The sequence below is a fragment of the Larimichthys crocea genome, unplaced genomic scaffold (genome assembly GCF_000972845.2).
Source record: "Larimichthys crocea isolate SSNF unplaced genomic scaffold, L_crocea_2.0 scaffold549, whole genome shotgun sequence".
In the NCBI taxonomy this organism is placed as follows: Eukaryota; Metazoa; Chordata; class Actinopteri; family Sciaenidae; genus Larimichthys; species Larimichthys crocea.
Window position 1 is genome coordinate 16,899 of NW_020857180.1, and position 25,091 is coordinate 41,989.

The 25,091-nt window shown below is 39.5% G+C and overlaps 2 protein-coding genes across 3 annotated transcripts in view; both read right to left on the reverse strand.

The window, feature by feature from the left end:
- Nucleotides 1-11,662: 11,662 nt before the first annotated feature.
- Nucleotides 11,663-13,206, reverse strand: LOC104937154 (P2Y purinoceptor 3). The gene has a single exon (XM_010753318.2). It carries the CDS (start codon nucleotides 13,156-13,158, stop codon nucleotides 11,713-11,715), a length of 1,446 nt encoding a protein of 481 aa, XP_010751620.2. The 5' UTR covers nucleotides 13,159-13,206; the 3' UTR covers nucleotides 11,663-11,712.
- A 6,431-nt stretch (nucleotides 13,207-19,637) lies between these two features.
- LOC104937153 (schwannomin-interacting protein 1) overlaps nucleotides 19,638-25,091 on the reverse strand; it is an 8,353-nt gene continuing 2,899 nt past the window's right edge. The window contains exons 3-7 of one of the 2 annotated variants that reach the window (XM_010753317.3): nucleotides 24,296-24,420; nucleotides 22,664-22,745; nucleotides 22,346-22,471; nucleotides 22,136-22,253; nucleotides 19,638-21,629 (exon numbers count right to left, since the gene is read on the reverse strand). In XM_010753317.3, the coding sequence (XP_010751619.1) occupies nucleotides 21,529-21,629; nucleotides 22,136-22,253; nucleotides 22,346-22,471; nucleotides 22,664-22,745; nucleotides 24,296-24,420 (552 nt within the window). In that variant the 3' untranslated portion in view covers nucleotides 19,638-21,528. Of the gene's footprint in view, nucleotides 21,630-22,135; nucleotides 22,254-22,345; nucleotides 22,472-22,633; nucleotides 22,746-24,295; nucleotides 24,421-25,091 lie in introns of both variants that reach the window. The other variant, XM_010753316.3, reaches the window with a different exon arrangement.

Here is a 25,091-nt window from a genome sequence, read left to right on the forward strand (position 1 = left end):
GTGCTGTGTGATTTGTCAAAAAACTAACACAAACAAAATGGATGAGGATGGAGAAAAAAAGTGAACACTGTTCTCTGCTGTGGAAGAAAATCTGAAATATGTTTAAAACATATACACACACATACATATACATTATATATACACACATATATATATATATACACACACACACATATATATATATATACACACACACACATATTTGGGTATAAATATTATATTATATATATAAACACCACACATATATATACAATATATATAACATATATATACATATACTATATAACATATACATACATATACATATATACATATACATATACAATACAAAATATATATAGATATATATATTATATATATATATATATAATTATATATATATATATATATATATTATTATATATATATATAATAATAAATAAATAATATATATATATATACAACCGGTCCTTTTTTCTGCTTAGTGAGTAACAAACTTCTGGTGTAGATCAAACTGCTCATGTTTTTTGGGGTTTTTTTTCTCCATACTCATGTCACAGATCACTGAATTCCTGTGACGTTACTTTTCTGAAGATTCTTATTTACACAGAAAACAAATCAAGTCCCACAGGAAGCGGTGCCAATTAAACCAAACATTTCATTTAAAATTTCACCACACTCTGCCTGACAAAGTCTAAATCATCCTGCTGACATAAAAAGAAGCTGAAACAAGTTTGATGAGTGAGAAGTCCTCCCATCTTTGATGGATCTATACTTAAACATGTGTGATATGTCCACCATCTCATCTGACAGTGACAAGTTTACACACATCAGCTTCTTACAGAGTCATGTGCCTCACCTGCCCGTTTTAAGGGACTGACTTCTGATTTCTTTGAATCTGATGAAATATTAATACTAATAATTATACTATATTTTAGGAAATGGGATTTTGAGGACTTTAAAGTGATGGAGGCATCACAGAATGAATTTTGAATTGGACGTGTAGAACAATATTCTTACATTATTTTTCAATTTGACATGGGATGTGACTAAATTGAGTTTTTATTTAGCAGACTCTTCTCATATGTACAGGACTTCAGTCTGTGCTGTTCAAGCTTTCAAGATGTTAAGAAGATATGAATGTGTGACCAGCTGGACAGCATCTTACCTGCAGGCCTGCAGAGGGTCACACACACTACACACGGGAAGAGGAAGAGATGAGTTAAATGGGCGAGGTGGGGTTAGGTGTTGCTGATGTGACCTCTGGGATATAATTAATGAAATAATAAGACTCATGCCACATACAGTAGTATGAAAAGTGATTGTTTATTGGTCTACTCAGAGGCTCTGCATCCATCCACACACACACACACACACACACACACACACAAACACACACACACACACACACACACACACACACACACACACAAGTAATGTGGAGCTCAGTCTGTCATGTGTGTCTGCTGGACTGACCCTGAACCTGCCTGTGTTCAGCATCACAGAGAGCTCGGCTTCAGCTAGCAGCTAACTAATGTTTGATACAGCAATCAGCTGCTGCTCCCATTAATCATTTAACACAAATGTGACAACGATCACAAACTGGTCTCTATATACAGTACTGAGAGTATAGAGTACAGTACAGACTATGGCTACATAACCTGATTTCTTCTTTAAGGTTTCCTGGCAGCAGCAGCAGCAGCACTCTGGACAAACTGATACTAGTCTGGATCCAAATGAACAAAACACAACGTTGTGAAGTGAACTGACTGACTGCAGCCATATTAATGCCACATAACCAGAGGAAAGCAACCAGAGCTGAGCCATGTAAGCACAGTGAAGCTGTTCCAGCACAACATTACCAAGGTTCTAATAAGAACACGGTCAGAGAACACACTCACTGAACACACAGTCTCTACGGTACAATTATCTGAACTCAATTCTCTAACAGTAGATTTGTCCGATTTATTGTCCCAGTAATACAAAAGATGATAGAAAAATACATTTTAATTAAACCTGTCCTCCAAATAAAAAAATAAAAAATAAATTAAATTAAATACAGGATTTTTAAAGGACAGACACCTCTTCAGTTTAATTATATATTCATGTGGTGTACAAATGTTTCTCAGACATCACCACTATAAACTACACTGGTCCTAGTGCTAGTGAGAACTGCAAGTAGCAGTTATTGATAAAATATTGATTTATTTTTTTGATTCATTCTCAAAAGTGGCAGAAAATGGCAAAAAAAAAAAAAAAAAAAAAAGCTCATCCAGCAGTCAAATACTAACACTGTAAAAATCATTGATTAGCAAAATGGCCATTTTCTGTTGATCTACAGTCAGTGAATGAATTGATTATTTGAGCAGGATGGAGGTACACAGTGTCATGCTGCTAAGCTGCTTACACTTAATCAACTGTTTTTTATTTATTATTCCATCTCCAACATGTCAGAAAATAATGAAGATTTTCAAAAGGCCAAAATTAATATGTTCACATGTGTGTTTTATCCAAGCAAGAGTGTAACACACACACACACACACACACACACACACACACACACACTTTACATTTTATATTATCACAATTGTTTCTCATCCATTTTCTGTCAACTGCCTCATCAATAAAATGACAATTCTCTCTGCACTGACATACAACACATACATACAATATATGGTGTAACTGCAGAGCAACAGCTGTGCTGTCACTTTCTATCTGTGAAGCTGAAATAAAGTTGGAGGGCAGAGAGACAGAGGAGGGAATCATGGCCTGTGAGCACCACACCCGACTTTATGTTCTTAAGACTTCTACTCTCAGAAAAGTTGTTTAAGGCCTAAAAATGCTCATATACATCAAATGCTCTGCCACTAAACAAATATTAGAAAATCAAATCCACTCAAGCTCAATATTTAGGACAAATAGAAGCCTGAAGATGCAGAAAAAAAAGCAGTGTGCTCACATGAAGCCTTATAGAGCCATATGAGCACACAGTCAACGTGCTGGTGGAAAGGTGATTGGATTTGAAACAAGAGGTCATGTCAGCAGGGAGAGCAGCAACAGGCAAGCATTAGATTCACATCCAAAGTCCCAGCTCATTCAAAGACAAAAAACATGAAACAGAGAGGTAGGCGGAAGAGGGGGGTGAGGGAGAGAAGGAAAAAAAGAGCGCAACTAAAATTGTGGTGGAGGGAAGGGAAGAAAGAGAGAAAAGCAACGCAGAGCTGAGAAAGCTCCTCTGTGTGGCCTGCTGCTCTTTCCATTCACAGCAACAGAGGCCATTTTAAAAGCTTCAGAGAGAAAAAAAGAGATTCACTTACCGTTTGCTGCTCAGACCAGGACTAACTAACCCTGACTAACTGCTGACTAACTAACAAGACTGGAAGGTATCTGAACATGAGCCCCCTCACTTTCTCTTCCCTCAGTGTGTGGATGCATAAGGCCAGTGTCACGAACCAGACACCAACTAGTCCACAGTCAAAAAAAAACTAACTAACTAACTAAAAACTAACCCCCCCCCCCGCACACACACACACAAAAATAAACAAAAAAACAAACTAAAAAATCAATAGTAATAAGAAGAAAAAGAAATATCGGATGCACACATGCTGCGCTGAAGCTACAGGATGACAAAGGTATTCAAATAAAAATGAAAACAGGAAAAAAAAACAAAAAAAAACGACAGGCCTAAAAACGTCACTACAACACACACACATCAATGGGAATATACTCAGTCTACTATAGTGACAGGGAGAGAGCAGAAAAAAAGGCCTGTTAGGGGTTTCTGGTTGCTCCTGCTTCTGTTCCTAGTAAGAGGGGGAGTGTCAGGGGGGGTTGGGGGGTTCTGGTCCCAGTCCCAAAAATTGGCCCCCCAAAAACTGAGTGTCCCCCCCTCATCCTTCCTCCCTGGCCCTTCACATCTTCACCTCCTAGCTATGTGAGTGTGTGTGTCCCAGTCCTCGTCAGAGCTGCCTGCTGCCTCGCTGGAGCCCCAGCTACGCACACTGAGACAGTGAGGAGGCTCAGTAGGCATAAAAACCTACAGGGCTGCAGCCTTTTTCCCTGGCCATCACTTTCTACAATACAAATCAACATTTTTGGGGGCGCTGAAAAATCTGAAAAAAAATCAGGTCGCCCTTGTGGGTGTGTATGAGACAGGTGTGAAAGGAGGGGTCTGACGGAGCTACTGTTCATGAGTAAAAAATTAATTTGTGGGAGGCAAGGGGGCTGCTGCGCTGCGCCGAGCCTGAGCTGTAAGCCTGCCAAGCTGCTCGGCTGTCAGACTGAAAGAAAAAGACTGAGGAGACTGGGAGGGAGGAGAGGGAGGGAGATAAAATGAAGAAAGTGTGGCTCTGAGAGGAAGCTCTCTATGCTTTCATACACACACTTTAACAAGTATACTTTCATGGGTAAAGTTGCTAAATAAAAACCAGAAACCGCAGCAAAGACATGAGGGAAGTGAGAGCAACAGGCCAGTGTTCACACACCAACACACAGAAGGAACAGGCTGCACACACACACACACACAGGAGGGCTGCCATTAACGCACAAATATGCTGTTAATTGCACTGATGGTTGGACTTTGTGTTCGCCTCACTCTCCTGGATTTTCTCATGTAATTTGGTCATGAGATGGGAGTCGGCGGGAAGGAGGCTGGCCTTCAATATGATGAAAGTGCTGCTCTCAAACTACACTGCTTTACCAAGACGACACAGAAGCCCTGCCCACCCCCATGCTTTTACGCGTGCATGCATGTACACACACACACACACTACACACACAGAGCACAATAATAAAAAATAAATTAAAAAACGAGCAAGGCTCTACTCGCAGTGTGTTGGTTGAATTGTGACTTTCACAAAGACAGACACAGTGGACTGCATCCTCCAGCATTACTCACTTTAACAGCAGTTACAGAGAGAAGCTTCGAGGGAGGTCTCCAAACACACACATGACCTCACATAGACAGTGTGTATTAATGAGAGCAGGCTCCAGGGTCATGGTAACGTTAGACATCAAACCTGCCTGCTGCTGCTGCTGTGCACACTTTCTTAAACTGTCTACGTGGAACCTCAAACTTTTTGATCCCTGGCTGGATTCTTAGCAAAAAAATGTGTGCTGCTGTTTGAAACGAACACCCTGTTCACATTCATATTTGATAAAACATTTCCTGATTGTTCTTTTTTTTTCTGTAGTTTTACTACAGTAAAGTCCTTGTGTGTGTGTGTGTGTGTGTGTGTAGGCAATATTACAGAGTGATGCAGTTGAGAAGTTGGGCCTATCTTGTCAGCTATAGGAGCTAAACAGGTGTTTACTCAACATGTAGTCAGTGAAAAAGATGATTTGGATGATTTTTCATATCGGTGTGAAAAAAAATAAAGTCACTAGAATCATAGAATTTCAATATGAATGCTCAGCTCTAATTTCATGCAGCATTTAAGTTAAACAGATTTAAATGAGTTGGTCAAAATGTTTTAAATTGATGTCATTTCAATAATTAAAGAAAAATATCATCATGTCCATCATGAGTTTCATCATGAAATGTGAGAATTTACTGCTTTTCTCTGTTATATTGTAAGCTCTGTATCTCTGGGTTTACTGCAAAATTTGGTCCAAATGATCCGTTCAAAAAATTATTCTCAGATTAGTTGGTAATAAAAAAATACAGGTACTTTCAGCTCAAAATTGCTAAGAAGATTTCTTCCTTTAAAAAACATGAATTACATTTGTAGTACAAGACTTGTGACAGTGATGTTCAGTTGACATCTGAACATGTAGCGAGGCCACATTTAAGCTTTTAACATATTTTTATGTAGTGTGAAAAAAGCCTGTTTCATATTTCTGAACTGTTTGACTGTTAAAGCTCACTGCTCTTCATGTGGACACTTCTTTTGAATGTAGTGAAAGAACAGAAGAATCCTCTCAGTGCTTTTTCATTTTACAGCCTGCTCTTCATCAGCTGAGTCTGATGTGTGCATACAGCACTGACAGCAGATAGACCGAGGATCATTTTGATAACGTTCGGTAAAAGTCACAGTCACAGCTTTTCAGATGTTACAGGACTTTTTGTTTCTGCTTCCTTCTGATTAGAAATAAGAGTTTTGCTTAGAACAAGTGAGATATTTGAAGACATTACTTTTGCCTAGTGGAACATGTGATGGACATTTTTTTTTAAAGAAATCTATTAAATATAATAATCTATTTAGTATCTATTAATAAAAGCATGAATGTGCAGCCCTTGAAAAGACTTTTATATGTGCACCTCTTTCAGTAATATTCATCTGTATTGATCTCAGAGACAGTACAGTACCTTATTAGAAGATATAGGCAAGGTCACTCACACTTTTATCTCATGAGAGCTCCTAAACAATAAACTCAGAATTTAAAACATTTTTAGATTTTTATCTCCATCTAATGAGGCAGCTGTAATGGATCTACTTATACAGTTTTCTGGTTCTGGTTCTCCAGCAGTGTAGCTGCATATTAACAAGCAGTGGGAGGCAGATGTGGACTGTGACAGACCCCTCACACTGACCACTATTGTTCCTATGGGAACCACTAGCCCTATGTGCAGATTTGGGTTGTCTGTATTAGACACGTACAGGTTAGACTGCTTATTAGACATTATGTTAATGAGCGAGGTCACTAATGCTGAACTATTCTAGTTTACACTGTGACACGAGCGACAGAAAAGCAGAGCAGCTCTTTATTTATTCCAACATGTTTGTGATGACTCAGACTAGATGTGCTTTAACAAGCTGTTAGAACACCTGAACGGCTGTGCCAACTTTGACCTAAAAAACACGTTAGATACATTTACAATGTGCTGATTGATGACGTCTATCTAATAATTTATATCTAATAAAGGCGTTTAATGTGAGTGGACATGGTTAACGGTGACTAGGTTACATTTGGATCAGAAGTGCTGCTGTAACGTCGTCTGTAACAGTGTCATGGCAGGATGACAGAGCGCCGAGCCTCGGACAGCGAACTGCTGACTCAGTGACTTCTCCGAGCACACCGACGACTGAGTCTCAGCGCTTTTCCCCCCTCTACATCCTAACTGGATTAAACTAGTTTTGCCTCAAAGTTCAGTCTCAAACAGAATGAGCCGTTTCTTTTCAATACGGTTAAAGTGGAATTTCGAAGCGCATTTAGTTGGAGCGGCCGGCCGGAGTGGGCTGGGGTCTTTGGGGAGGGGGCTGTGACTGGGGGAGTGTCCGATTCCTCGACTTACTCATTTATCTCTTAAAAGTCTTTTGTACAGAAATATAAAACAATCCATCCAATGTTACTGTTAGCCTATGGGCTATAGAGAAACGACTTCGGCTGTTTAAACCGAGCTGGCTCGGCGTAGGAAAGAGTGAAGCAGCAGCTGTCCGACAAAGGAGCCATGGTGTGCTGACTTTCTAATGCGACACAGCCTTTGTTTCAAAGCACTTCATTACAAGCTACAAGCACGAGGCTACACAACGGCGTTACCGTCCGCGAGGACGAAGCCCTCTCACAGCACGAGAGCGAGACAAAGTCACTATATGTAGTGTTACAACACAAAGAACCAAGCACCTCACTGTAATTAAATATGAAATATTAAATGACTGAACTGCTTACCTTCTGAAGAAAAACTGTCCAACAGAAAAATAGTGTTCAAATATTCCACGTTTAACAATAATTATGTAAAGGAGAAATTAAGTGTCGTATAAATGTATTTGAAGCCGGACTCTCATTCTGTGTCAGTGGAGGATTTGAAAGTGGCGCCAACAGCTCTGCTCCTCAGCTCCCCACACAGCCGTCACACACACAAAAAATAAATAGAAAATCAAACGCGCGTGCAGCAATATTTCACTGGTATCAAAATGTGCCTGTCGACGAGCACAACTGATCCCCGTCGTTACTTTTCAATAATATCGCTCCTGTGATTTTTATATATTTTTTTATGTTAAATTAAAAATAACCGTCAGAGGCTTTTTTAGGCCGCGGTGCAGGACGGGAGATTGTGCAAGGCGGTTATGTTTTGAATTTCTAACCGGTGAGAGGGAGAGAGAGGGGAGGGCAGTGTCTCCCCCTGCAGGGCCCCTGCACCTCTGGGACTGTCTGCATGTCAAAGCAAATGTGTGCATGTGCAAGTTAAAACTGGCAAGAAATGTGAACAAAACAGTCATTCAGTCAGTCTTAGCCAAAGATGTTTGGAATATGGTTATGTTTTCAGTGATGTTTGTTAGATTATTTGTCTGTCAGCAGGATTACAGGAAAACTACCGACCATTTCATGAAACTTGTTGGAAGGGCGTGGAATGGTCCAGGAAGAAGCCATTACATTTTGGAGTGGGTCTGAATCACGAGGCAATACACAGATTATTATTCACTTTTGTTTTGCTTGTGCAGATTGCATTGGCCTTATTGAAAGTCTGTGCTCTGCAAGTATCTCTCCAAAATAAACATGTTCCATTCCATTAAAATGATATAGCCTATGCTGATGATGCATACATGTGATGTGAAAGTCTACTAACAGTTTCCCTTCCTGACATCATCTGTTCAGTTTCTGTCTCAACACAGGTGAGAGAGTAATCAGTCCCATAATAACCAAGTCTTACCCAGAATGAACTTTGAATATTCATCCTTTGTTGTGCATGGCAGACCTGGTGATGTGCAGTATTATTTTTTTTTATACTTTATTGGCATGACCTCAGTTATGTGCACCATTGCTGCAGCTGCCTTAACTATATAAGTATAATAATTTATAATTGAACAAGAACCATAGAAGAAATCTTGACATTACTTCTTTTTTTTTATCTATGGTACTCTCTAATGCTCTATATACACACCTGGGTTCTCTCTGAATATGCCTCAGTGACCTTTTACTATACAAGCATCACTGTGGATCTGTGGTGAGCACCATCATTTCAACACCAGGTTCTGGATTCAGACTTTGCATTTCACATGGTCATGTAGGTTTTCTCTGGGTTTTTCCACAAACATCCAGATCAAGCAGTAGGCTGCTTCACAGTGCTTAATAGTTGGCAGGTGGTGAGCAACAAAAATATCTGCTGCATCATCATTATTTTTATACCTCCAAAGATATCTAATTGCACTTTCCATATAGACAAGGTCTAGACCATACTCTTTATAATATTATCATTAATATTATTACAGCTATTCTATTCTGGTAATTGCAATTGCTCAGAACTTTTTTTCAATATACCTGTGAAAACCATACATCCACTGTAGATTATTTCATTACACTTTAGTTAAAGTCAAAATTTATTTAAGTGCATTATCACACTAAGGTGTATCATATTTACCAAAAAACAATATTAGCATTATTACTAACACTGTAAGCTGCATTCATAGACCATAACGAGTAAATAAGAACATGTAATATTAGAGTAATACAGTAATAACAACCAAAATGGTAACATTGTAACATTTTATAATTTTCAATGTAAATGATAAGACAATGAAACCAAAGTACATTATCATGGTTAAGTGGAGTATGCACATTACAAACATGTACTGAACCAGCCAACTATGATGCTGTGAGGCCCTAGAGAAGAAGAAGAAGAAGAAGAAGAAGATGAAGAAGAAGAAGAAGAAGAAGAAGACATTCTAATGTAGATAGGAAGACTCTTTTTTTTTCAAAGTAAAGACAGTGAAAGTAAAAGGCTCTGAAATCAGCAGAGTATGGTTTATTGCTAAAGCGTATACAAACCAAACCACACCACACCTAAAATAGGCTAGAACCTGATAGCCTCCGATTTATTTGTAGTTAGAATTTTTCATCCTCTACTCTGATACTGGCAGTAAAGATTAATCAAGGTTGGAATGATGGGATCAAATGCTCTGGTTGCAGACTTTTGATGGAGACTGGAAAAAAATACGAAAAAAAATAATAATATTAATAATAATTAATAATAAAAAATGGATACTGTCTATTTTGTAAAGGTGGTGAAGCAAACACACTTCGTACATCATGTCATCTGAACATGTCTACTGTCAGGTTCAGACTGCAATATTTTTGTCTGTGATTACATGGTCACTGAGTCAGAGTAAGTGGTTATAAAGTCATAAGTCATAAATCTTTGCTGTGATTTGATAAAGATGCATCACAGATTATATGTTGGTCATCATAGCTTTCATGACTCATCAGTAAATAAGTTGCTAGGGGCCAACTTCCAGGAGAAGGAATATAAACAATAGAAAACAACAGATTTTATAGATAGGTCAGTGGAATTTGACGTGTCTGGATTACATATCCAACAAATCTGTATGCATTTATTTTGTATTAGACAAGTTTTTGTTTTATTGACATGTCTCATAACTATTTTGTGACTCTGTCTGAACCTGAACATTCATCATACGTTGATAAATGAAGGCATAACAGGTCACCTGTCACATCAATTCTGTCTTCCCTTGTGGTGATATCGTATTGTCTGAACTCAGCATGAAGGCAAACATGTTTGAAGTTGCACTCTTTTCAGACATTCATGGTGTTCCACTTATTTGTATCAGTCACTGTGTAAAATAGCAATAGCCATGAATGTCGGTTTTGGGGAAGTAACACTGTCTGACGCAGTACAACTAAATCTGTCATGTCGTAAAGTGTGAGAGGAAAGGGTTTTAGACCCTGTTCAATGATCTGCCATGCACTTCCATTGAAGCATGTGTGGTTAAAATGTCCATACCCTACTATCATTGGGTCATAAGGTAAAGAGGCCCTGTGTTTTATTTGTTTATCAAGATATGGATTAAACTAAAATGGTATTCATAACTGTGAATCAACAAATTTTCACTTTTCACTTACAGTATCAGTATCATATTAGTAGAGGGCCAGATTGATATGTATAGAATATCCTAATTTCTTTACTTTTATATGTAATGTTACACACAACAATGGACTGTGAGTCAAAATACTCAGAGGACATTTACTCAGCACATGAGTGAAAATACACACCACTAGCATCTGATTGCACCAGTTTATCACTAGAAGCTTAAAGCTGGGCTAAGTATAGTAACTGGTAATGTAACACTTTACTTATGCTGAGTGAGTGCTGGGTAATTAGTAATTGATTACAGTTTTCAAGTCACTTGTCCAAGACCTACCAAACCGTCTGCCCCAACACCTTTCTGGCCATAAAAATATTTGGCAGGTATTCAATTTTGCAGAGTGAAAACATCTCAAAATCATTTTTTTCATCCATCAACTGTTCAACACATGAATGCCTTCATAGAGAGACTGTCTGAAAGTGTGCGCCGGTATTCGTTAATAATCATTGCATCTCGCCCTTCTCTATGACCAAAAGATTTTCAAGTGCAGCTGTTCTGAACAGGTAGAAACACTAATGCCTTTAGACATGGTTGGGTGACATGTAGTACAAACAGCTTCGTTCCAAGCATACTCCGGCCTGATCCCAGTGATCCCAGTGTAGCACCTCTATAGCACATTATAAATATACACCCACTGAAACAAAATGACAGATCATCACCACAATAGGGTGTCACATTTGCATTCATGTTGAATTTACATACTAGGAAACTATCAAAGTATGACTTGTAGCAGAGCAGCAAGAGCTATATAAAATTAGAAAAAAAAAGACATATTAAGATTCTTGCTTGGGTCTTCTTTAATCATTGCTTTGTGTATAGTGCTCATATCATATATTATGATGTATTTTATTTTCCAGTAAAAAACAACCTACAGTGCATCTAAAATTCATTCTTTCATTTCAAGTAAAAACATTCATTCAACTATATATCTGACCTTTGCTCTGGTCATGTATGACGGACTGTGAAATGCTTTATTCTCCTTATTGTCTTCCATCCCTCTCTCCTCTGCATCCTCTCCTTTTCCAAGCATCCTCAGTGGCAAAAGAAGCCCACCATGTTGTTGAGTGGTGGTGGTGTTTACTGTTTGGCAGCAGTGGGCCCCTCCCTTGTCTTTAGTCAGGAAGTAAAGGAGGGCATTGAGCCATGCATTGAATGATGCTAAAGGCCGTGTGATCTTATAGCACATGGAGACCATGGTCATGGTGTGACATGGAACTCCCTTGGTCACTTTCAGGAGGAGGAAGATGGTTCTAGTAACATGAAAAGGGAAGAAACACAGAGCAAAGAGAAGGGTGATGGTGATGATGGTCTTGATAGATTTACGTCTGCGATTGGCATAAGGGGAGTGGGCGCCAAGGAAGATGGAAATCCCTTGATCTCTTCCCACTGCGCTTGACATTCCAGTGCTTCCTCTTCTTCCTCTTCCAACTATTGCAGGGCTACCTCTCTCTCCTCTCTCCATTCCTCCATGTCCTTTATCTCTTTGAGCTCTGCAGGATGAGGGCTGAGAATGTAGAGTCCTAAATATGGTCAAAACAACATGAGAGTAACACCAAGCTATAATGGAAAAGGGCACAAAAAAGCCCAGCAAATGAAGTATAATGCCATAGGGTATGTAATCAGGGAACTCCTTATCTATGGCATCATCCCAACAATTCTGGTATGCCTCAGCAACCCTTCCCATGTTTCCATATGTGGCATTAGCATTTATCAATGATACCTCCTGGCTTGGGTTGTCAATAATAGTTGCATTGCTGCCAAGCCCTGCTAATCTTGTCACGTGACCAGTCTGAGCAAACCGGAAAATAGGGCAGGTCAAAGCAAAGACTACAATCCAGACCACAACACAAGTGCACTTGACAGCTTTCTTGGTCTCCAGTGTGATGACTTTCATTGGGTGGCAGATACCAAGGTATCTGTGGACAGATATGCAAGTGAGGAAGAAGATGGAGCAGTAGAGGTTAAAGTAGAAGAGAAAACGGACCAACCGGCACATGAAGTCCCCGAAGACCCAGCGATCACGCATGATGTAACTAGCCACAAGGAATGGCAGTGACAGGCCGTACATGAAGTCTGTAGAGGCCAGGTTGACCATGTAGATCAGCGAAGCATTCCAGCGCTTGGTCCGGCTGAAGGAGCGGTAGAGGATGACAGAGTTAAGGGAAATGCTGAATAAGAATGTGAAAGAGTAACAGATGGGGAGGAAGATGTATTTGTAGGACTCGTCGATGCTGCAAGAAGGAGATGGAGGGGTGCTGGAGGGGGAAGGTGAGAAGGAGGCCAGGAAGTCTACTGAGACACTGATGTTGGGCGGGACTCCACCTCTGGATGACATTATGAGAGATTTAGTAATTTTCATGTAAGGGAGAAGCTGAACAAGGCTATGGCTTGTATGTTTGTGATCCTGTCAAGCTTCTTCTCTGTCATCCTTGTACGCTGCACCGTTTAATAGTAATTTCGTATGATCCTGTACTCTAGATGATTTCAGATGATTTCAGCTGAGTGTTCACCTAGAGATAAAGAGACAAATTAGTCATCCATCTGTAGTCATTTAGGATCATTTCATTTGATACACTATATCTTAACTTAACAATGCAATTAATAGTGTTTTACTAGTTATTTGCACAAAATAAACATAAATGTGTTGCTTTGTATTGGTTTTGATGATTCTGCGTCTTTTTAACACAATAATTGATACTTTTGTGGTTTAAATCACATGACATTGGTGGTCCCTTAACTTTTCTTTGACTATCATCATGAGGTCAGTGTCACCTAGTGTCACCTAGTGTCACCTAGATAATCGGGGCGGCTGTGGCTCACAGGCAGAGCGGGTTGTCCGCTAATCAGATGATCAGCGGTTCGATCCCCCGGCTCCCCGGTCTGCATGTCGAAGTGTCCTTGGGCAAGATACTGAACCCCAAGTTGCTCCCGAAGGCTGTGCCATCGGTGTGTATGAATGCTTAGATCCTTAAACTGATGAGCAGTTGCACGGTAGCCAATGCCATCAGTGTATGAATGTGAATGAGGTGAATGAGATATGTAGTGTAGAGCGCTTTGAGTGGTCGGAAGACTAGAAAGGCGCTATATAAGTACAGTCGATTTACCATTTAGTACAATGCTAACACTAACTAAGATGGTGAACATGGTAAATATTACCTTCTACATTTCTTTTCTTGGCTCATATTAAGGGGGGTGGAATGGAAAGTGGTAGTGCTTCCCATCACCCTACCTCCTCCTCCGTGACTGTTGACTAGGGCCTTTGCACAATCTGTTTGACCTCCTGTTGTATGCTGCTGATTCGTAGTGCTTGTTTGCCTTCCTGTGTACAAGGGTATGCTGCTGATTCAGGTCTTCTTTTCACCCCATTAACTCAGCAATAAGTAACCACACTTCCCCTACATGTCTTCATGCACCCCTCTGTACATCGGTCTTGCACCCATTCCACTGACTATATATTATAACTTCTAAAATGTAATCTATTTTTGTGTTACATTTTAATTCAACTAAACAGCATTCACTGAGCTCTCACCATCAGTTGTACCTCTGCATATTGGGATCAGCACACAGGCAGGTGCAGGTGTTTGTGTAAGTGTTAAGAGAGCCATCGGCACGTTATACCACCACTTCACTACAGATTTCGAGTAAATCAGGGTAATGTGTCAACCAGTAACGTGACATAGTACAACACGAATCATCCTATAACCGCAACATGACCTTACAACATGATCTTTACCAGCCACAGTCTCATCAGTGTTTAGTAAAAACAAGAATGACATTTTAGACCAGCATTTTGGTGTGTAACTGATTCCACGGTTACTGGTTATAAAGTAACCTCCTCTTAATGTAGTAAACCATTCAGTGTTTGCAAGCTCATCTTTTCCAGAAATGCTGACTATCTTTGAATGCGTTTTACACACTTTTAGCAGACGTTTAAAAAGTTTCGTTTTTTAAAAAGAGTCTTTTTCTGCTACATTTTCAGTTACATCATATGATAAAGCAAGAGATTGATTTGTTAAATGTGCGCTGTGTTACCTATTAACAATAATAGATCCAAAATAGTTACTTGGACAAAAATAAAATGTGCAATGACTTAATGATTACCTTTTGGTGTTTCAGTTTTCTTTTCACACAAACAAAAATATTGTGAGTGGTTATTGGATTTTCAAATTCAGAATGCAAACATTTTATTGAATGCAAGTTTGTTTTCACATTTTTCTTTTTCAGGGCCAAAAAGGTATAAGCAAAAAAAATCTTCTGTATTTTGTATGGCAAAAAATAAAATCACAAGAAAACAAAAAACATAAAACATCTGTTTCTAAAAAGAAAATCCAAAAACCAAAAGATACACTCTTTTCTATTCACTGTGATGGATTATGCATCTCAAGCAACTTTCAAGTCTGCAGTAGATTTTTATTATGTAGAGAAATTAATGGAAGCCAATAGATGTTTTAGATGTGTGAGCCCATTAACTAAAAACAAATTAGTAACTGGCAACAAATAATTTATTTGACATTACTGCTCACCATTTAGCAAACAATGGCGCAGTTGCCACAGTGTACAGAAATGTGAATACGTTTTTGCTTTCATTCTAGGCCTCCATTAACTTTTATACAATATGAAAATGTATTAGGACAGCACAGTGAGAGCAGATCACAGCATGAATATGTCTGAATTTTACATTTAGACAAAACAACAAAAATGTTGAGCTGTGAAACCAATTTATTTAGACTGACCTTGAATTAAACTACTGTATATATTCATGCTACTATATAAATATGTGTAATGATTCTTGCTTTCACCGAGCAGTTCTATACTGTCATTGTGATATTTGAAGTCTAGAAGATCAGAAACCTGGTTCCATCGACAGATGTATACGTTTAGCTGGGTTTTGCATCTACATGACATTGAAGAAAACATGCTACTGTACAAAGCCAGCTTTAATCTAGTTAGAGTACATGTACACACACTGACAAAAATGAGTGCAATTCACTGTGATGTATTATACAACTGAAGCATGCTCCTGCTTCTCTTTCTGCTTCTTTACGTTTCTGATGTTTATACCATTACAGAAATAGATCAACAGCTGCCTGAAATAGTTTGAACACGTATAGACTTTCACATCCCAAATTGTCAGTATGTAAAGTGTTCATGATTTGTGGTTATGGACACCCGCAAACTAATTCCTTTAAGAAAGTGCCTGTATACAACTCCATTAAAAAACACATCATTCTTTTAGGTTCGACATAGAGGTTAGCATGACATTAGCTTGGAAATCCTTCTGCTGCTTTACAAATGCACTAGTCGTGACTAAAAGTTAAACATATTATACTATCCAGAACTTTAGTGTTAAAATGAAGTTTTCAGTTTGTAAAACTGAACTGTTTTTGTAAAGATAAAATGAGTGTCACAATTACTGTTTTATATTTTATATGATATTTATCCTATGACTGGAAGTGCACATTGTTTTCTGAACTGGATAAAGGCCAAATGAAAAGAAGTTGTTTTCCAAGAGCAGCTAATGGCTTCTGAGAAAACCAAGGATACACAAACACCAGCCTGATGTATCATCTGCCTCTGAATTCATATTCAATCTCATTAAGAAATGTTCCAGGGCAAGTTTTTAATGTACAGTACTTTACATTAACTAGAAAATAAATTCTTGAATTGATGTTTAAAATGAACAGTTTTACTGCTTTAGCCAGCACTCTGGCCCCAAAAAACCCACTGTCACAAGTCTTGCACGGTGCATTAAGAGTTTAGTGCTTGTGTAAAAGGAACTGCATCAAACTCATAAATACCTGCATCACTGCAATCTGCTGTTAGACAAAGAGCTTACCTGTGCCAGTGATGACTTTTAGTCCATATGGCTCCTGTTCTATCTGTCAGCCATCAGAACAATCACAAGAAAATACAAAAACATCCAAAAACCTTGAAGTGGTATGCAGTGATACGTCAGCAGCTGGAAAATACACCTTTCCTGGTGATTTAAAAAGCTCAGCAAACATCAGCTGGAACCAGTGAGCAGTGTGGGAGCAGTATGAGTGACCGATGACCTTGACAGTTTGACCACTTCAGCGTTCACCTTTTTCTACTGCTTCTCTGAACAGTCTCACCAGTTTCTATGGTAATTCAGTCCCTCCCCTCTGTCCCTCACTGTGTGTCATCCTATTCTTCCCTGCTTCACCTTTGAGCGTGTGTGTGTGCATGTGGGTGTGTGTGTGTGTGTGTGTGTGTGTGTGTGTGAGAGAGAGAGAGAGAGAGAGAGAGAGAGAGAGAGAGAGACTCCCTCTTTTCTCACTTGTTGAGCTGAGCTGGATGTTTTGTAATGGAGGCTGATCACTCTGAGAACACGCAGACAGGTGAATGAATCCCATCCCACGTCCAGTCCATGCACTGAACTACTTCTTAGGCACTTTCTTGTCTACATTTAGTCTTTGCACATGAACCATTTATACACTGCCTGGTTTTGATGTTGTCCCCAATAACAACCCCAGCTTCAGCATCAAACCAACCAATCAAGTCTGTGAGGTTTCATGGAAAAAGACAATGTATGCTCTTGATTTAATTTTAAAGGTGCTACATTAGCTGAATCTTTAACTAGACTGTCTCTTTACCAGGATATCGACTAAACATCAAGCCCCCCCACACTTTTCCGTTCAGAAGACACAAGCTGTTGGGCCTTCTACATACAGAAATCTCTCAAGATTTACAAAACACCTTCAGGTGGATTCTAAATATAACAGTTATTACAGTGAGCCACAGCTGACAGTCAGATGCAGCTCTGTGGCTCTCTCTGCTGAAGGAAACTACAAATAACAGTATTGCGGCTTTCCAAATCCTTTAAAGTCGCTAGAGAGGCTGAGGTTAGGTCCTGTATGTTTGGTATAACGCGCTGATGTTCAGAGAAGCACAATGAGTCCAGGTACGTTTCAAAGTATTTAATAAGATGAGATAATGTGGTTTTACCGTACACTGTTGGCATGTATTACAATGCATTCAAGCTAAACGAAAAGCAGTCAACAAAAAATTACGGCTACCTAACCTGCCTCTCTCCTCCCCTAGTGCAGGTGATTCAGCCCCTAATATAACCTATGTTGATCATCTGCTGGCACCCATGTGACCCAAACCACACACATCACCGTGGCAACCAGACCAAATAAATCAAACCAAGAATACTGAAAAACAAAACAATATATGGCTCCTACAAACAGCCTAAAAATGACTGTATATTTGATCAGATGTTATACCCGGATGTGGAATCCGATATCTGACATAAATTAAAACCAATTACATGATGTCCTGTTCGAGAGGTTTGCAAACTAATAAAGATAAATATGAATTAGATCAGATGATAGTGTAGCCTGATATAGTATGAAATCAGATATCTAAATGTCTGCCAGAAACCAATTACATGACGCCTGATTCCAAAGCAGCTTGTTGGACACTCAAACTGTGTGTATAGTGAGATGTAATACTCAGTCCTGAGTCTCTTAAAGGAAGTTCTTTCCTTGCCACTGTCACTAAGTGCTTGCTCGTGGTGGTGGGAATTGTTAATCTGTAATATTAGAAAAAGTACAGTCTAGACCTGCTATATATGGAAAGTGTCATAAGATAACTTTGGTATGGTTCGGTGCTGTAGAAATAAAATGTAATTAAAAATAATAGAATAAAATAAAATACAAATGAATAAATAAATAAATTACAACAGGATTTACACAAAAGGAAATGTAACAAAAATGGCGCCTCTCTCCAATGGGGATTTGTGGCAAAGAGTTAAAGGACCAATGTGTTGGCAGCATCTAGTGGTGAAATTTCCAACTTCTGAATTTTAATTTAATTCCAAGTTGGAAGTTTAGTGGTGGTTATGTTGAAGTCATGTCACTTGTATTGTAGTTTATAGTCCCTTAGCTTTTTACTTCTGATAATGACATTTCCCTTCAGAAATCACAAAAGTGTTGCAGTACTTTATTTCAATCTTTATTTATTTTGTTCTCATACTAAACATAAACCATAAACATACAGCTATTATGTTTATTATTGTTAATCACTAACTGACCAAAGCCAATTCTAAAGAAAAGTCTGATTCTGATCATCCAGAATCAAATGGAAAAACAAGAACCAGAGCAATGCTAACCTCTGGACTGGCCCAAAATAATATATCATCCCTGCAGCACTCTATATACCCCTGATAGACTGTGACTGGCTGTACGTCCAGCCAGTAGTAAAAAGGAGAGAGGAGGAACTGAAGCTGAGGAGCAATGCAAAAGGTTCAAATACAGCATGTCATCAGTTTTGGGGGATGTAATTGACCAATCCTGGCCACTGCAGTGTGTGGAGAGTTCCACAAATGCTGGATGTCTTAGATATGGTGTTAGAGAGAGAGAGAGAGAGAGACTACACAACTGCTAACTACACAACTCATTATCCATCATTATTTATCGTATTTATTATAATCTAACTTCAAAACAAAACCAGGCAATGTATCAAAATGTCAACTCTCTAAATCTCAACAATCTGTTCATCCAACAGTAAACAGCTCTGTCAAAAATGAACAAAAATAACCTGAAGTCCTCTCCTAAATCTAGATCCAGTTCTAACCATGAAGACACATAGAACCTAATGTACAGTTTATCTACCAACAAAGCCAGCATGGAGTTTCTGATTTTGAATATTTCTGATTCTGGAGATTTACCAGAAACTTTCCACCCCTTTGCAACCCTAACATATACAGAAATGTATTCAAAGTGTGATCATTTACATATTCACTGACCAGAGTGAACACACTGCACGCACGCACGCACGCACGCACACGCACACTCTCTCAGAAAGTGACATCACTGACTGGAATAATACTTTATTCTTTTTTTACTGTTATCAAATGTAAACCCACCACCAGTTTATTTAATACACAGAGTAAGAACATTAAGACAACGTTTAAATTAAGCATGATTGGCTGCTGATTTCTTTACTGATGAAACAAAGAATTTGCAGGACGCCATTAAACTCATTCAGATTAGCTTGTTTCATCAGCCCACATGGATTTAGACACAAAGGCAACATCAGTAAAAACCATGATCAGTCCTTGTATGATTGGCTTATTGCGGATCACGAGGATGTGATGAGTGCAATAACAAAATTAGGGAGTGTAGTGAGTGTACTGTAATGTCCACTCATCAGAGCCCAACACACTAAACTGACCAGAAGTGTCAAAGGCCACAGGAGAAATGAAACATGAAATATGTGTTTGGTCCACAATATTGGTAAACTCAGAAATAAACTCTGGTATTCAATACATTTCAAGAAAATGCTGCTGTATTCAGTTTCATCATTTCAAATGACTTCCACTTTCTTGTGTTTTCATTCTGTTAAACTGCTGTGAATGAAAGTCAACAGTTCCTGAAGGAGCATTCTGAAGGTGAAACCTGCAGCAAGCACACAGCAGGTTGGCTTTTATTGATGGCAGCAAACAGCAGAGAGAAAAGTTGAAGTTGACTTTGTACTGTTGGAATGAATGCTGTGGAGATGTATATTATACTGAATTTATGAAGGTAAACGTTTTTTTGTAAAAATATCAAAGACTTGTGCCAAGCAAACAATGATTGAATACAAAGATAAACATATCTTTGAAAGCACTTTAGTGAAGAAAAATTAAAATGTGCTTCATTTGTTCTACAGAACTAAAATAAAAACATGCATGAATAAAAAAAAAAGTAATTTCTATAAAAAGATCAGAGAAACAAAGACTGTTCTGTTGGCAGTATAGCAGCTTGTCAACAGAATCCCTTTTATAGAAAAGACGCTGAACACAACGTGAGTGTCGCTCCAGTGTTGATAAAAGATCAGCAGCACTTCACAGGCTGGATGCTGCTCCTTAAAGGCTACATGCTGAATACAGAAGAAACCAAAGTGTTTCGAACCGATGAACTGTCATCACCAACATAATGTTCAGTCAGTGTGGAATGTTGGTTAACATAAAGCACACCACAGAATGTCAGAGCAAACTTTTGCTCATGAGCTCGCACAAAACAACTATTTTTACTTTTCTTTTCTACTTTTCTAGAATTCTAGTTTACATCTTTGAATAGCAGGCATTTATCATATAATATTATAATAGGATTCTTGCCACGTTACTGCCACCAGCTGCCAATGAGTAGAGGGCAGGAGTATTTATCACGCTTATGGTCAAACACTCCACAAGTTACCTGTAAGGGAGAGAAATGAAGCTAACTTTCATCAACACTGGATAAACATTTAATGACCATTCTGATTTTCCTCACATAAGATCAGAATCTGGTCTGGACCCGGTGTGAAAGCCTTGCTTCCAGGCAGCCGGGTTTGGCGTGATCCAGACTTTTATCTGCAGTGGAGATGAAACTTGTACCGATTCTTGAATCTGACTCAGTGAGAAGGCAAAAGAGCATATTTTAAAAAAAATGACACCATCCACTGATTGTTGTGTCCAGCTCAGTTACCTGCTGACAAAGCTGCTCCTGTCCCATGTGAGGTCAAACCACTGCTGGTGGACACTGTCTTTAGTGAGACAAAAGCTTCTCTTATAAATATGCAACTAGACAACAACGTTAAAAATACTTTGTGTCCTTTCTTCACAGTGATTGGCTGGTCAGACCAGTGGCAGGAGGGACTGACTGAGATGTTTGTGTTCACACATTGTGATGCTCTTTCAAATTCGACTCAACAGGTGGACTTCAGCTGGGAGCGACTGGCAGGTTCACAGTGATGTCAGATCCTGGACCTCCAGCAGCATGGCATCCTGCTCTGTCCTCAGCTGGTCTCGGACCTGGAGGCGACCCACCAGCTCTGAGCTCAGGTCTGAAAAAACCCCCCAAAAAACACAGCATGAACGGGTGGTTCAAACAGTTACATGATGCAGTGAAACTATGTAGCAGTTGGGCGGTGTTTGGCTCAGTTGGTAGAGCAGCCACCCCACGTACGAAGGCTCAGTCCTTGCTGTGAAAGACCAGGGTTCAAATCCAACCTGTGGCTCTTTCCCACATGTCATTCCCCATCTCTCTGTCCCCACACATGCCTGTCACTCTTCAGCTGTCTCTGTCAAATAAAACTTAAAAAAAAAAAGCCAAAAAATATCTTACAAAACAAAGTAATGCAGTGTAACAAACCCCAAAAACAATTAAACATAACTGAGCATTGGAAGGGTTTTCTACTAAACCTTCAATATTTGAATAAATATTAACATAAATAAACAAAACATAGGATATGCTGTTGACCCGCTATGCTTCCTTAGATCCTCTGCCCCCCCAGACCTGGTGATTTAACCACAGTTATGTTGTAATTATTGAATGAATGTAGGTGAGTACCTTGTATGGCCTGGCTGAGAGACATGGAGAGAGCTTTTAGGTCCTTAATACTGAAGTTTTGTAAATCACTGCGCTCCAAATGTCTTCTCTGGACTACAGGAGGACTACATGCTGCAGGCTGGAGAGAGAGGAGAGGAGAGCAGAGAACAGGAATGATAAAATGTATTTAGGTGTAAAGGACGCTGCAGTAAGATTAAAGGTTTGACTCACAAGCGTTTTGTGGTCTGTTCTCAGTCGGTCTCGTAGGTTCCTCAGAGTGTTCCTGAGGCCTCTGGATTTGGACTTCTCTGGCTTGGCAGGAGGCTGAGGGTTCTTGTGGACCTGGACAGTCCCTCTCTTCATCAGCAGGGGTGACCAGTAAGAAGAACATGGAGAAGAAAGAGATGAATTAAGAAGAGGAGGATATGACCTGTTGGTATTTCTTACACTCTTCCTCCTCTGACTGTTTGACATCTCATCTCATATCAGACTGCACATGCTGTCAGTGTTAGTAGTTACTCGTGTGTTGCTGATTTCCTTCTTGCTGACCTCTCCCTCCTTCTTCTCCTCCTCTTCTTCACTTTCACTGTTGTTGATAAAGCAGAGCTGAAGGTTCATCTGTGTCTGCAGGCTGAAGGACACACAGAGAGACAGTTAAACAGACTCCATGTGCTGGATTTACACTGAATGTCGTTTGGTGGCTCACAATGACCAAACATGAGCTCATCAGGAACAAGTAGAACGTAAAATAAGTGAAGTGATGAAGTGAATCTGTTAAATAGTTGGAGGTGATGTGGATTAAAGCCCATCATGTTTTTAGGTCACATCTGTCAATAGAACCAGATTAGATGATGGTGAGCTGTCCGCTTTACACCAAGACTCATTTGTGACTGGAGTAGAAGCACCTCAACACATCACATCAATTTTTTGTCCCATATCTGTGCAATTAAGCTGAATCTTATTAATAAAGCCAGACCTGCAGCTACGCTTTGGCAGGTTGAGAACTAACTCCAACCTGCCAAAGTGTAGTTATGATAATCGATTGTTAGTATTAAACTTTTACTTAATTAACCAATAAAAAGTAAAACAGGGATTTTAAACTTTATCTGATCCAATGCTCCAGGTAGTTAACAAGTATCTCATTTAACAAGGTCATACAATAATTAACATTCAATTCATCATCATCATCTGCAACCGCTCACCCTCATCAGGGTCAGCAGGGGTCTGTCCCGGGCTTGGACGGGGTAAAAAAATGCCATCTCATCGTACGGCCTTCTTTCTGTTATTTGTCATTTCCCTCTTCAATAATAGAGACAAACAAGCATCCACACTCACATTCACACATGTGGGTGATTTAGAGTCACCAATGAACCCATTAAGTGCATGTGATTGGACTGTGAGAGGAAGCCTGGTGAGAACATGAACACAGATCCCAGCTCCAGCTGAGGTTTGAACCAGGAACCCTTCTTGCTGTAAGGCGACAATGCTAACCACTGCACCATTGTGCCGCTCTAAAGTAGTAAAACTGTGACTTCAAATGGTGACTTAAGACTCATTTTCTGGTAATGTATTCAAATAAAATCACCACCTGCATACAAGAGGCTCCTACAGCAGTAACACAAGCTAGTTTTTATATAATTTGAATTCTGCACCACATAATATCGCTCTGTGGTCGTCAGTGGACGGTACAGGAGGAGGAGCAAGACGGAGACTGTGCACTAGTTAATCAGTTCTAAAATGATTGTATACTTGAATCAATTTATAAACATGTATTTGCACTGTTGAGCACATCTATCAAAGGAATGGGTGTGTCTGGATTTCCAAGAATACACAATGAAACCATAGACTCTGCTGTTAATGTCATTTCAATACAGATTATTTGTCATATCTCTCTTCAATAATATATTTAATGTAAATGCTTCATCCACTGTATACTCTGTAGTCACACACCATACTGCAAAAAATACACATTCAGAATGTTACTAAGTGAAGTCATTGACCCTTTTATCCATCCTGCTGCTTGTAGTCCAGAAAAAGTGGAAGAACAGTACTTTGACCCATCAGGAGGGTTCAGGTGTTCCTCCTCCTCTAGTGCACTGAGCAAAAGATACATACCAAATGACATCACACACAATGTCATGCTCATAAGTAATAGCAGTCATGAGACGTGTGTGTGTGTACCGGGAGGTGAGTGCCAGCACATGGCTGTTGCAGGCGTCGTCTCCGTCGTCCCAGCTCTCTGCTCTCCTCCCTCTCTCCTCTGTCCAGCTCACCGGAGCTCTGCCTCGCTCCAGAGAAGCTCCACTCTGAACAAACACAGCAGAAACACACACACAAACACATTTATATGAATACAGATTTTTTTTGCTTTGCTTTGAAGTGACTCTAATGTAAAAGCCTGACTTGATGTGAGCTGAGGTCAGGGCCAGGGTTTGACCCTCGTCACTCAGCTGCTCACACTGGTATAAGATAGACGTTCTGAACTTGACCTCTTTGAAGTGACATTATGCAACTTTTATACTATAAATAACAGCTCGACTATCAGGCTACACAACGTGCTACACCTGTCGTACTTTGGAACTTGCTGTGCTCCACATCACAAAGTCTCACAGCAACAACTATTTCACTGATTTTGGTGAAGCTGGATTAGATTTTATTTTCTGAAGTCTTACAGTCTTTACAGATATACATGTTGCTAAAGTGAGTTAACCGCTCAGTCCATGCTGTCCAGTCCAAAGCAGCATTAGAGTGCTGGTGTCTACAGGTTAGTAAAGGATCTTTGGATCACCAAGAGGACGTTTTCAGTACAGAATGAGAAGCTTGAATGAGATAGAATGACACCCTCTGTCCTTAGACCCTCGGTTCCAGTGAGGAAAAACTTGCCCACAAAAACCTTTAACAGGGAAAAAAGGTGGAAGAAACCTCAGGAAGAGCCACAGAGGAGGGATCCCTCTCCCAGGACGGACAGACGTGCAAT